Below are 14,312 nucleotides of genomic sequence, written 5' to 3'. Positions count from 1 at the left end.
CATAGAAAATAACATTGGGGGTTTCCTGTATGCCAGGTACTGTTCTATGGGCTTTATTGGCATTTCCTCATTTAATCTTCACAGCAAAGCTCCTGAGGTCAGTGATGAGGTTCAGATACATTAATTGGCTTATTCAAAGTCACATGGCTAATAAGTGGCAAAGTGAAAATTTGAACCTAGATTTGTCTGTCTCCAAAGCTCATATTATTTTCATTACCCCACACAGACATTGGTGTCAGATTGTCAAATATCATTTCAGTTAATTTGAAAAAAAAAAAAAAACAAAAAAAACCCCAGTGTATCTATTGCCATTGCTAATTGCATTTAGCACCAGGAGGAGTCAGAGTAGAAATGTAATGAAAGACAGCAAATTTCCAAGCCTTATTTGAACTAGGTAGTTTCATCTTTTTCCCCCCACTTTCCTCCAATATCTCCCACCCCTAAAAACTATAAAGAAATGAAATGTAGAATTTTCCTTTCCTTTGATGCAGTGATAGAAATGGGGAAAAACCAGGGGCTGGTGGCCGAAATCTGAGAAAGTTGTGGAAGGGTCCCAGGAAAGATGTGATAAATCCCCTGGAAACATAAGAAAGTTCATTTTCTAGGCTAGGCACTCTCCAATGAGAGAGGCTTTAGTTTACACTGGACCACTGTGTTCGATCCCTGGGTTGGGAAGCCCCTAGAAAAGGGAATGGCTACCCAGTCCAGTATTCTGGCCTGAAGAATTCCATGGACTGTATAGTCCATGGGGTCACAAAGAGTCGGACATGACTGAACGACTTTCACTTTTACAGTAAAAGTCATTGGTCAGGCAGAGAAGAGATGCAGTTTTCTGAATCTCAGACACCACCCTATCTTGCACTAGGCCAGAGATGGCAATGGTACCCACTTCAGGCTCAGAAAGAGGTAACTGGTGTTGAGTAAAGGACCACAGCACTGCAGGAGCCTATTTAAAGAGGTCAAGCACATGTAGCTGGCCTCAGGGCTGGGTTTCTGACCACACCTTTAGTATGGGGACTTTAAGCTCCTGAACATTTCACAGAAAAGTCCACTCATCAGTGTGAACCCCTTCCTGCTGAATGCCTCCTACTTTTTCACACTCTCAGATAATATTCTCAATGGACCATTAATAGATATATAGACTCCTTTTTTTTTTTTTTTTTGGCTTTGTTGTATGTATGGCCTGTGAATTTTAATTACTAAACCAGGGATTGAACTCAGGCCCTCGACAGTGAGTTGGTAGAGTCCTAACCACTGGACCACCAGGGAATTCTCTGGATTCCTTCTTTCTAAATCTGTAATCTTCTCTGGAAAGCACATATTCTCACAAAGATTACCTCTAATCTTCATTCAGCTCTCTCTCTCTCTTTTGCTCTGCTTCCACAGTTTTCTTTGTTCCTTTTCTTACTGACAGGCATTCACCCCACTCATCAGGTGCCTATGACTTCATGCTTGACATTAGAGAAAAGCTCAGATTTGTAGATATCAGTAAGAGAGGTGGTTCTATTGTTTTCTGTCCTTTTACAATAGTTTATGTCTACTAGCTAATGAATCAGATTCTTTTTAGCCAGTCAGATTATTTTTCTTGGAGAGCTTTGAATGAAAGTCATGGCAAAATAATTGGTTATCAGTAGAAATGAGGAAGTGGAGATGTCTAAGCTGAAGAATGCTGGATACCCCAGAGATGGAGATGAATATAGCTCAGGTGTGGGGGGGATCCCTTTTCAGCTTGTGAAGTAACCAGGGCATTTTGTTTTATAGTACCTTGTGCCAGATGGGAAAGGATTTGTAATGAGAGTCTCCTCTAATGATGAAAACCTGTTAGATAATGCACATAATGGACTCAGGTCATCTCTTCACTAAGCTACCTTATTCTGCTAATCAACAATCAGAAGAATAAACATGCAGGGCTATGATGGAGTTCTTCACTGAAGGAGAAGTAGATCTCAAAAGAAGAGTGCAATACTAAGAGAAACTCTGTGTCACTAAGGGTTCTTTGGATGTACAAAGGAAGCCCTTTAAATTTCTGTAAGAGTGGAGCCCCTGTGAGTTTCCCCACTTCTCAGTCTCCAGTCCTTCAAGACTCTTAGCCAAGTGTCCTACTCTTCTAACTGGAAACATTTCCTTTCTCAAAAATGGAGGAAGTTGTGCCCTTTGGTCTTGAAACTCAAATGGCACCTCAAGTTTCTTTTCTACAGTCCTTTCTAGAAGGAGAGGAAATGAGTTCCAGGGCCAATTTCCTCACTACTAATCCTTAGAAGTAAGCCGCTTGTCAATAGAGCACCTTTTCCTTTTTCATTCCTCTGCTGCCAAGGGTTGGGTCGGTTATTATGACGAATTTGTCATCACTGGCCTTATACAAAGCCTTTTCCTATTTATTTTACTGATTTATTGATTTTTACCCTCATAATCATGTGAAATCACAAACTGGAATCAAGATTGCCAGGAGAAAACAACCTCAGATGTGCAGATGATACCACTCTAATGGCAGAAAGTGAACAGGAACTAAAGAGCCTCTTGATGAGGGTGAAAGAAGAGAGTGAAAAAGCTGGCTTAAAACTCAACATTAAAAAACCTAAGATCATGGTATCCTTCCCATTATTTCATGGCAAAGAGAAGGGGAAAAAGTGGAAGCCGCAGGGACAGATTTTATTTTCCTGGGCTACAAAATCACTGCGGACAGTGATTGCAGCCACAAAATTAAAACACACTTGCTCCTTGGAAAGCAAGCTATGACGAACCTAAACAGCGTACTAAAAAGCAGAGCATCACTTTGCCGACAAATGTCCATATAGTCAAAGCTATGGTTTTTCCAGTAGTACATGTAAGCATCTTGTAGTGTATACAGAAGTTAAAATACATGTAAAACGTATATAATGTAATTAAAAAGTTAACCTCAACAAAAGATTTGGGGAACAAGACACAGAAAGACAAATGCTGCATGATATAACTTCTTTGTAGAATCTAAAAAATTTTTTTAAAAAGTCCAACTCATAGAAACAGAGAATGGAATGGTGATTGCCAAACTCTGGGGGTGGAAGTAGTGGGACAAATATATATACGTATGGCTGGAAGAGCACAAGAAGGTGGCGTGTCCAACAGCCATTCTACTACTGTGGTTGATTACTTATCTGTCTGTCTAATCTTAAATGACTGTTCCCTTTCTGGTTCACTGATCATGGCTCTACCATGCTCACTGGGGCAATAAATACCAGTCTGGACTGCTCAGCATGGAGTCCTCTGACTGTCTTGCCAGCCTAGAAGCCTCCTATCTCTATCCATAATTCATGAAGTTCCTTCTGATTTTGACCATTACCCTGCTCCTGGCCCAGGTCACCCCAGGTAACCAGGATCTTTCCCAAGAGAAAGTGGGTCAGGGAACCTGATGCATATTTAGGGAATTCTGGTGGCTCTAATAGCTTGGGCTGGGAGAATGGCCTTGGGCAGGGAGAATGGCCTTTGGATATCTCTCTAACCATATCTAGGATATCTCTCAAACTCAAAAGGGGAAGTTTGAGTTCCCTGGTGCTGATTTTCAGTGGCATTAGTTGACCACTCTGACCTTCTCTCTACGTTTGGCTCTGGAGAAGTTGAACATGATGATGGCGAAGACAGGGTGGGTACTTGGAGGGGAGAGACTTGGACACAGAGTATGGAGGAAATGGGAGTTTTTCCAAAAACATTCCTTGGGATAATTTGAATTTTGATGTATTGTTGCCTCAATGAAAACGATTCCTTGATTTCTCATTGTTTGAGGATTCTGATTCTACTCTCTCAGGCAACCTCAACTTTCCTGGGCTACTTGAGGTTGTACCAGAGAGCTGTTTCTAATTATCTTGACCTGTCAAGACCAGTGAAAAGCTCTGGAATGTTGTGGAAAAGAGTTTTATAGATGGCGAGCTGCAGTCCCTGGGGTCGCAAAGGGTCAGACATGACCGAGAGAACGAACAACAACAAAGAAAACTTGCAGATGTTCTTATGGATGTATTTCAGATTCCTGTCCCTTTTCGTTGATATGGTCAGAGAGGGTACCCAAAAGTAAAGGGAAAAGATGGTTATTGACACCTGGGCACCTGTGTACCTTATAATGGGTGGGGGGGAATGAAACCCTACCTGGGTACCTTATAATATGGGAGAGATGAAACCCTGGAGAGAGGGGCCCTCTTGCCTCCCCAAAGGGAGCTGGTTGGGGTGAGGAAGCGGCCAAGTAGGTCCCAGGTCACTGAGTGGGGAGAATTTTGGAATTGTGACTGGGGACACAAGTGAGAAAAAAGAAAAGACAGTGACTATAATCTCCCTTAAACCTGGAGGATGCCTTAGGAGGGCTTTTTCTTCACATGTCCCCTTATTTCCCTATAACTGTCTTTTCTGTTGGTCTTTGGCCTCCCCCTTCCCCAACATGCTGCTTATTTCTAGACTGATCCACCCCTCTCCTTTTCCTTTTAATTTCAGCCATGAAGTGTTGGAATAAGTTGGGAAGATGCAGAGAAACGTGTGAACAGAATGAAGTGTTCTATATAATGTGCAAGAATGAGGCTATGTGCTGTATATCTCCCAAGCACCTGCCTGCCAGAAACTGAATCTTCAAACATAGCTGGAAGATGGAGATAAATTTTTGTGGTCTGACACACCTTATCCAAACTTGAGTCTAACGTCGTTGGACCCTATGGTTCTGGTAAATCATTCTTGCCTGTACTTTTGTGTCTGATGGTTCTATTCAGCTATATTACATTTAGAAATGTATTTTTTTTAATTTCTTAAATTTTATTTTATTTTTAAACCTGAAACACTGTATTAGTTTTGCCAAACATCAAAACGAATCCGCCACAGGTGTACATATGCTCCCCATCCTTATATTGTATATAATTAATGTATATTATATTTAGAAATAAATAAGGAATGGAGTAAGGTGCGTATGGGTATTGTGGAGAACAGGATGGACTTGTTGGTAATAATTTCAGTCTTCTGCACGTCTCTCGGCCTGCTGGCCCATGGCTGGTCCCACATGATGTAAATAAGGAATGTTCGTTCTATTCTCTGATTCTTGTTTTCTAGACCAGCACTGCCAACAGAACTTTCTGCATCAAAACAATGGTTTCTTATTTGTGTTGTCCAATGTGGTAACTACTAGCCACGTATGGCTATTAAGCAGTTGAAATGTGGCTAGTGTGACTGAGGAACTGAATTTTTAATTTAATCTATACTTCAATGTATATGGCCAACTATGGCTATGGTTTTTGTATTGGACAGTGTAGCTTTAGAGTCTAGAGATATAAAGTAGAGACAGGCTGGGGGCTCAGCCTCAGGTATTTTAGGTGAAGTAAAGGAGGCCAGCTAGGATCTGCGAAGAACATAAGAACCCATTCTTAGCCTGCCGGTTCCCTTTCTGTATTTTCATGCCAAGGGCTGCAACTCTCCCTTGATAATACTTGCAGTTCTGTCCTGTTTGGGACTCCAGGATTGTGTCATTCACCCTGGAGAGAGTTGATATCGGGCCCAATGTGGATTCCTGCTCCATCTCTTTCCTTCCCTTTCTCCCTGGTTGGCACTGCTTGCTACTGAACTTCTAGCCAGTCCTTTTCCAGGACTGAGTTGGAACTGAGACAACAAGGATTTTCCTGTCTTCAGCTCCATGATTTGGGTCATGGTCCAAGTAGCCCTAACCCATTGCTACTTATCTGGCTAATCAGAAAGAACTGATTTTTTATCCTGAGTCGGAAAGTTCTATTCAGAGCTACCTGTCTACTATTCAGTCCCTTTATATGAGAACACTGAATCTTGCCTCGGCCTTATGGCTTGATTCAGTCATCTCCAGCCTGCCTATTTGATGATTATCTCTAACCCTAGAGTCTAAGTATTACTGCTGCTGTCAAAGGATGAACATTCGATTCAGGATCAGAAGGTCTGGCTTCAAATCCTTATCAGATGCTTCTGGGCAAACCATTCGATCCTCTCTAATTTATTTTCTCATCTATAAAACAAGCATTTATCTTACCCAAAGCGTGGGGTTATTAGGAGGATTAAATAAAATAACAGGAAAGTGCCCAGTACAGAGTCTAACACACATTTGATTCCAATCTAGATTGATCAACTCCTTAATTTTCTCCTGTTAGACTCTGCATAGAAATACCCTGCCTGTCAAAAATTAAGATCCACCTTCTCCAGTTTGTCCCAACTCCTACTTGCCAGAATGAATCAGTCTTAAAATTGAAATGAAGCCTTAACCTCACTACGTTTTCACCGACCATCTGAATCTCCTGATTTCACTTCCCTCTGTGCTCAGGTTGGAGATAATGATCTAGCCCTGTAGCAGTTCTTTTGCAGACAGTCTCAATACCCATGTTCCACGCTGCTTGAAATAGTTCCAGTCTAGCAGAATGCAACCACTTGTTTGGCTTCTCCATATGTATGTTTTATCAGCTGGTTATTTTTGGAGAAAATTATCTACCTGGCTTCAGTGATTTAATAGGAAATTCAGGGCTTCAAACCTCAAATAGCATTCAACTCTCCTACACCTAATTTATTCTTTTCTTCTACGAAGCTTGGCTTCTCACTCTCTGAAATCACTATTCCATGATTGTTTTCTCTCTCCTCAATTTTCTACTACTTCCTCAACAACTCTTTCATCTTTTCTTGACTGCTGCTGCTGCTGCTAAGTCGCTTCAGTCATGTCAGACTCTGAGTGACCCCATGGACAGCAGCTCACCAGGCTCCTCTATCCCTGGGATTCTCCAGGCAAGAATACTGGAGTGGGTTGCCATTTCCTTCTCCAATGCATGCATGCATGCTAAGTCGCTTCAGTCATGTCTGACTCTGTGCAACGCTATGGACAGCAGCCCACCAGGCTCCTCTGTCCACGGGAGTCTCTAGGCAAGAATACTGGAGTGGGTTGCCATTTCCTTCTCCACTTTTCTTGAATAGATCTACCTATTCTTTCATTCAATTCTATAACTCCTGTCTTCCTTTTGGATAGAACAATTTTGCCTGCTGCTGAGAAACCAACCCCTCCACTTGTCCATATTCCTCTTTTCCTTCCCTACTCAAGGATTTCATTTTCAATTCTTCTCTTCATCTCCCTCTTCTCTTCTGGACCATTTATATCACTATACAAAGATGTTCTCATACCTCCCATCTTAAAACAACACATCCCTTGGTCCCATTCAGGACTATGCCCCATTTCTTTGCAATTCTTCAAAGAAAAATTTCTCAAAATGCTGTCTACCTTCACTTTCCTACTTCCTCATTTCCCATTCACTTTTCAAATGAATTCAATTTGGCTTTAACCTTGCCATTGAAACTTTCCTTGTAGAGGTCCTAACTATCACTGATGTTGTCAAACTCAACAGAGGCATCCCTACCTTCCTTTCATTGACTTCTAGGCAATATTTGACATCGGGGCCACTACCTGCTCATTGAAATGTTTTCTTCTCTTGATGTCTAAGTTACTGGATGCTTAGGTTGCCTTTAACTTGCCAAGCAACTTCCTTTCGGTCTTCTATGTAATCTCCTCCTTCACTCCTGCCTAATCACAGGGCTTCTTTCTGTCCCCCACCTCCCCATCCCCACACTGGGTGTTTTGAACACCTTCCATGTGCTGATCACTTCCAAATTCATATCTCTGACCCCATTCTTTCTCAAACCTCTAGTTGATATATCTGCCTTCTTAAGTGACATCTTCATTTGGATGCCTAATGTATCCTTTTGGTGAGGACCTCGCTTCACCAAGCCTTGTTATTACCCTATTATCTCCCTTTTCAGTAAATAGTAACAATATGTACCCAGGTGCTCCAAACTAGAAGGCATCCTTGGTTCCTTACTTTACTTCACTGCATTCAATTTATCAGCAAATCCTATGGCTCTACCCTAAAAATGTGTCTCAAGACCATCCATGTCTTTCCATCTAGTTCAAGCTATTATTAGCTTCTTTGCCTAGTTTTTCTTTAAAAAAAAAAACTTTTTATTTTATATTGGAGTATAGTTGATTAACAATGTTGTGACAATTTCAGGGGAACTGCAAAGTGATTCAGATGTATGTATTGTATTCTTTTCCCATTTAGGTTGTTACATAATATTGAGCAGAATTCCCTGTGCTATACAGTAGGTTCATGTTGTTATCCATTTAAAATATAGCAGTGCATACATGTCAATTCCAAACTCTCTAACTATCCCTCCCTCCACCCCTCACTTCTGGTAACCATAAGTCTGTGAGTGTGTTTCTGTTTTGTAAATAAGTTCATTTGTATTATTTCTTTTTAGATTCTGCATATAAGGATATCATACGATATTTCTCTTCCTCTGATTTCCTTCACTCAATATGACAACCTCTGGGCCCATCCATGTTGCCGCTAATGACATTCATTCTTTTAAATGGCTGAGTAATATTCCGTCGTATATATGTGCCACATCTTCTTTATCCATTCCTCTGAGAATGGACATTTAGGTTGCTTCCATGTCTTGGCTATTGTAAATAGTGCTACAACGAAGCCACTATTAATCTGAATTTCTACAATAGTATCCTAACTGATTTCTTGTTTAATCCCCTAATTAATTTTCTACACAACCAAAAGATAAATTATATCCTGTAACTGTTCTGTTTGGGCTTCCCTGGTGGCTCAGTGGTAAAGAATCCACCTGCCAATGCAGGAGACACTAGTTCTATCCCTGGGTTGGGAAGATCCCCTGCAGGAGGAAATGACAATCCACTCCAATATTCTTACCTGGAAAATCCAATGGGCAGAGGAGCCTGATGGGCTACAGTCCATGGGATCACAAAATAGTCAGACATGACTTAGTGACTAAACAACAACTCTGTTCTGTTTTATCCCAAACTAAGTCTTCCTGTTTCCCGAAGAGTAAAATCTAAGCTCCTTGCTATAACTGGTAAGACCCTGCACAATCTGACTTTGCTTACCTCTCTGGCATCTTCCTTCCTCCTTACAATCAGGTCATTCTGGCCTCCTTTCTGTTCCCTCATGTCAACAATCATTTTTCTGCCCTAGGGCCTTGCTGTGTGCCATTCCTTCTGCCTAAGAAAGCTCTGCCTCTGATATCTGTGTAGTTGTGTTTTGGTCTCATCTTCCAGGCCTTACGTCTTTTCTTTTGGACAAACCCTATTTTCATGTGAGTAAACTGAAAAAAAAATTTTTTTAAGTATAAATTTATTTATTTTAATTGGAGGTTAATTACTTTACAATATTGTATTGGTTTTGCCATACATCAACATGAATCCGCCACAGGTATACACGTGTTCCCCATCCTGAACCCCCCTCCCTCCTCCCTCCCCATACCATCCCTCTGGGTTTTAATAATCGGATTTCTTTTAAAAAAATTTAAAGACTCAGCAACAGTTTCTCATTCTTGAAAAGTGTCCATCTTCAGGAATCCTTCTCAGTTTGCCACAATCCTCACCTGAAGTTTCCCTAATGCAGAAGCTAAATATCAAGAGTGGTACTAAAAACCCCAAATGAAGACTCTGATATACCATGGTAGTACATCTGGCCTTCTTCCTTCATTTGTGTTACTTGCCTGTCCCCAAAGGCAACTGAACTTGGGGCTTTGAATTTGCAATAGATGTGTTTCTATGAAGTACTGGGGGAAATATAATTTATAAATCAAACCACATCTGAATTGTATATAGTTTGCTATTCAGTGAAATCAACTGTAACCATAAACAACCTCTTTTGTATATCAAATGAGCACACTTGATTTAATTCTATTGCCTTGACAAGAGCTACATCTTAGCGTGACATATAATTTTGAGAGCTTAATTTGACCTACTAAAATTTTATAAAAACGTCTTCCTTTTATTATTATGACATTTACTTTTGTACCTGGGATGCTTGAATTCAGAGTGACTGTTCTTTCTTTGCAAGTAATCTGTCTGACTTTCTTTTCCTGCATGGATAAGATCATATTTCTTATACAGTTTTTATTTTTTTTTTTAAATATAAATTTATTTATTTTAATTAGGGGTTAATTACTTTACAATATTGTATTGGTTTTGCCATACATCATGTTTTTTTTAATTTAGTTTTTAAATTTTATATTGAAGGGTAGTTGATTTACAATATTGTGTTAGCTTCAAATAAAACTATTACTAAGACAAGTTAAAGATGGAGTAAATTAATTTTTGCCAGGGACATGGCAAGCTCATTATAGCTGTAGATCTAGACTTTTTCTTCTACCCTAGCAAGTTTTCCTTTTTGCATATAGCTTTAAAAAGAAGTTTTACCACTACATAAATTTCATGTAAAGTTTATCCACGCTAAGCGGTATGGTTCAATGATTTTTGGTTTCAGAATGTTTCCATCATCTCCCAAATTTCCTTTGTAGTCATTTGCCATTAATCCCTGCTCCCACCCTCTGCTGCTGCTGCTAAGTCGCTTCAGTCGTGTCCGACTCTGTGCAACCCCATAGACGGAAGCCCACCAGGCTCCCCCGTCCCTGGGATTCTCCAGGCAAGAACACTGGAGTGGGTTGCCATTTCCTTCTCCAATGTATGAAAGTGAAAAGTGAAAGTGAAGTCGCTCAGTCGTGTCTGACTCCTAGTGACCCCATGAACTGCAGCCTACCAGGCTCCTCCGTCCATGGGATTTTCCAGGCAAGAGTACTGGAGTGGGGTACCATTGCCTTCTCCCGCTCCCACCCTCTAGCCCTAGCTAAACTTGAGCCAGGAATATACTTGCCCCAGTCATGACCTCAGCCTTAGCCAGGTATTGGCCCTCCTTAATCATTCATCACTGACATCATCACTCCCACCTGACCTGGGTGTTCAGGTCTTAAGTTTAAATATCATCCTTGATTATCATAGCTAACAAAGTTCTTCATGTCACTGCCATGTCTTTCTTAGCACTTCTCAAAAATCAGTAATTATTTTGTGCATTTACCTGTTTCTTGTCTATCAGGAGAATTTGGATTTCTTGTCAGTTTCATGCTTCGCTCCATCTGGAATGTAATAAATATTTGCTAACTCTATGAATATTTGAAGCTCAAGAAGGTCACCTTTTCACTTGAACAGGTATCCCCTCCCAAGTTCTCATGCTTTACCATCGTCTGAGATGTAAGCCTTTTGATGCTGCCCTCTTCACTTCTCACGTCAAGTCAGCACTCACAGCTTCTTGATTCTTCCTCCACAATATCTTTGTACAAATTCCACTTTCCCTCACTATTGTCAGGGCTGCCCTTTCACGTCAGTCTCTCATTAGCATCCTTTCTCCTCTTTTCTCCAGATCTTCTCTCCTGAGTTTTGCTGCTGATCTCTTACCTCCCTGCCAGGTCATATTCTGGCATCCAACCTCACAGGGGTTCCTTGTTGAATAATAGAGCAATGTTTTCTCAACATATTTGATGATAAAACACCTTAAATTTATTATTGGATATAATGATTAGAGTTCATCAGAGACCAACTTAAGCAGAAAGAAAGGAAGGATAGCAGGAAGGAAAACATGGAACTCACAGAACTGACTGGAAGTGTAGACAATTGTACTTGGAAGGACAAAGCGGGTATGGGGAACAGAAAAAATGTACCAGGGTCCCAGCCCCAGCATTGTTGTCCTGGGACTGGACACCAACATCAAATCTGCCTGAACTTCTCCCACAGTGGCTCTGCCTGCTGTGCATACATAAGTATTTTCTCCACTTTCTCTGTGGTTTGGATTTAGTTCTTTATGATTCAGATTTTTTCCATTGGAGCATCCAGTTGGCTGAGCCTGGCTTGTGTGTCTGCCTGCTAACTCCCAAGGTGGCACAAAAATATTCGCCCTTAGTACTTTCTGTAGTACTCAATCTTTCTCAAGATTGAGAAAGGGGTAGGACGGGGCTGTCTGCTGTCACCCTGTTTGTTTAATCTATATGCTAAACACATCATGAGAAATGCCAGGCTGGATGAATTACAAGCTGGAATGAAGTTAGGCGGGAGAAACATCAACAACCTCAGATACGTGGATGACACCACTCTAATGGCAGAAAGCGAGGAGGAACTAAAGAGCCTTTTGATGAGGGTGAAGGAGGAGAGTGAAAGAGCTGGCTTAAAACTAAATATTAAAAAAAAACTAATATCATGGCATCTGGCCCCATTACTTCATGGCAAATAGAAGGGGAAAAGGTGGAAGTAGTAACAGATTTCCTCTTCTTGGGCTCTAAAATCACTGTGGATGGTGACTGCAGCCATGAAATCAGAACACATTTGCTTCTTGGCAGGAAAGCTATGACAAATCTAGACAGTGTGTTGAAAAGCAGAGATGTTACTCTGCCGACAAATGTCCATATAGTCAAGGCTATGGTCTTTCCAGTGGTCACATATGATTGGAGAGCTGGACCATAAAGAAAACAGAATGCTGGAGAATTGATGTTTTCGAACTATGGTGCTGAAGAAGACTCCTGAGAGTCCCTTGGACAGCAAGGAGATCAAATTAGTCAATCTTTAGGAAATAAACCCTGGATACTCATTGGAAGGACTGATGCTGAGGCTGAATTTTGGTCATCTGATGTGAACAGCCAACTCATTGGAAAAGTCCCTGATGCTGGGAAAGATTGAGGGCAGAAGGAGAAGAGGGTATCAGAGGATGAGATGGCTGGATGGCATCACCAATGCAATGGACATGAACTTGGGCAAACTTTGGGAGATGGTGAGGGACAGAGAGGCTTGGCGTGCTGTAGTCCGTGGGGCCACAAAGAGTCGGACACAACTGGGCAACTGAACAACAACAACAACTTTCTGTAGTAGAAGATCAGCCCTCCTTTCCATCAAGATCCAAAGAATGGAGAATTATTCCCAGATGAAAAGGGATTCAGATGCTGAGTGTCCAAAGATGCGGCACCAAGCGATCACTACTAGGGACTATTATCCTCAACCCTTTCCTCTTACCTGGAGTGTTTTCTCTTCCACTTTGATCTTTCTGATTGCCAAGGCCAGGACAAGGGAGAGAAGAGGAAGGTGCCCAGAGTGCAACCTAGAAGGAGGCACTCACCATCAAGGTCTTGCAAGTGTCTCCTTACATGTTGCACACTAGGCACCTCCTTCCCCTCACCCTAATCCCGACTTTGTCGATGGCATCCTGCATTTCCCTTTTTCAGCACCCACCACACCTGTACTTATGTTTGTTCAATGTTTGTCTTTATGATAGACTGTAATCTCCAGGATAGGAGAAGGAAATGGCAACCCACTCCAGTGTTCTTGCCTGGAGAACCCCAGGGACGGGGGAGCCTGGTGGGCTGCCGTCTCTGGGGTCGCACAGAGTCAGACACGACTGAAGCGACTTAGCAGCAGCAGTAATCTCCAGGAAGACAGAGACCACAGCTGATTCATTTTCTGTCCCAGAACAGAATCGGCATAAACTGGGGACTCAACCAATATTATTTTAGCAATTGTCTGACTTAATTACTTATATGTTTGGCTTAAAATAGATGTTAGAAATGGCCTTGCAAGAAAATTCCTTCTTTTAGGCATAGCTTCACATTAGAATAGTGTAAGTGTCTGATATGAATAAGCATGAAAGTGAAAGTGAAGTTGCTCAGTTGTGTCCGACTCTTTGCGAACCCATGGACTGTAGCCTACCAGGCTCCTCAGTCCACGGAATTTTCCAGGCAAGAGTACTGGAGTGGGTTGCCATTTCCTTCTCCAGGGGATCTTCCCAACCCAGGGATGGAACCCGGGTCTCCCGCACTGCAGGCAGATGCTTTACCGTCTGAGCCACCAAGGAAGCCTTGAATAAGCATGAAATGATACAAAAAATACATGTTGAGATAATAAGGCAAGATGCTTAACAGGAATGGGTGACACTGTCCATTGCTGTCATACATTGGTCAATCCTTCTATTATTGCTGAGCAGATTGAAAGGTATGCTTTTGTGAGTCAAGTGAATATCGAGAGTTCTTGAGGACAGCATGCCTTTCCCTAAAAGAACCATTATTGCACATTAATGAGATTAGCAATATAAATGTATTAGAATTTTTAAACAAACATTGTGGCAGAGTGATAAATTAAGATTATCAGCAATTACCTGATAATTTATTTATCCATTTTCTTAAAGCATCAGCAAAAAGAGTACAAATATAATTTTTTTTTTCTGCCCAGTTATTGGTAGGAAAGCCAGGATACTTTGTGTTCCTCCTTTTTCACTGGAGAATTGAGTGTGTGTGTGTGTGAGTTTGTGTTCTGAAGCCAACCTTGTCTCTCCCTCTGCCCTCATCTTTGTTAGGGAGGCCTCGGTGCAAGAGAACAGTTAGATTGGATTGTCTCAGAAGTGGGATGAAGACTTTGTCTTAGGGTCAAGAGAGGAAGAGAAGCCCATCATTTGGGGGTGTTGAATCTC

General features: G+C 41.4%; 1 protein-coding gene across 1 annotated transcript; it reads left to right on the top strand.

The window, feature by feature from the left end:
• The first annotated feature begins 3,287 nt into the window (after window positions 1–3,287).
• Window positions 3,288–4,580, top strand: DEFB121 (defensin beta 121). Its single transcript, XM_055543329.1, has 2 exons — window positions 3,288–3,342; window positions 4,453–4,580. The coding sequence occupies exons 1-2, from the start codon at window positions 3,288–3,290 to the stop codon at window positions 4,578–4,580; spliced, it is 183 nt and encodes a 60-aa protein (XP_055399304.1).
• The last annotated feature ends 9,732 nt before the right edge of the window (window positions 4,581–14,312 follow it).

This window comes from Bubalus kerabau, chromosome 13 (assembly GCF_029407905.1).
Source record: "Bubalus kerabau isolate K-KA32 ecotype Philippines breed swamp buffalo chromosome 13, PCC_UOA_SB_1v2, whole genome shotgun sequence".
NCBI lineage: Eukaryota > Metazoa > Chordata > Mammalia > Artiodactyla > Bovidae > Bubalus > Bubalus kerabau.
This window is presented reverse-complemented; position numbering and strand designations above follow the sequence as displayed.

What these genes read in the sequence shown, in the direction of transcription:
- DEFB121 (XM_055543329.1), top strand. Translation starts at nt 3,288, where the DNA reads ATGAAGTTCCTTCTGATTTTGACCATTACCCTGCTCCTGGCCCAGGTC. An exon ending in CCTGGCCCAGGTCACCCCAG is followed by an intron (nt 3,343 to 4,452) that starts GTAACCAGGATC and finishes TTTTAATTTCAG; the next exon opens with CCATGAAGTGTTGGAATAAG.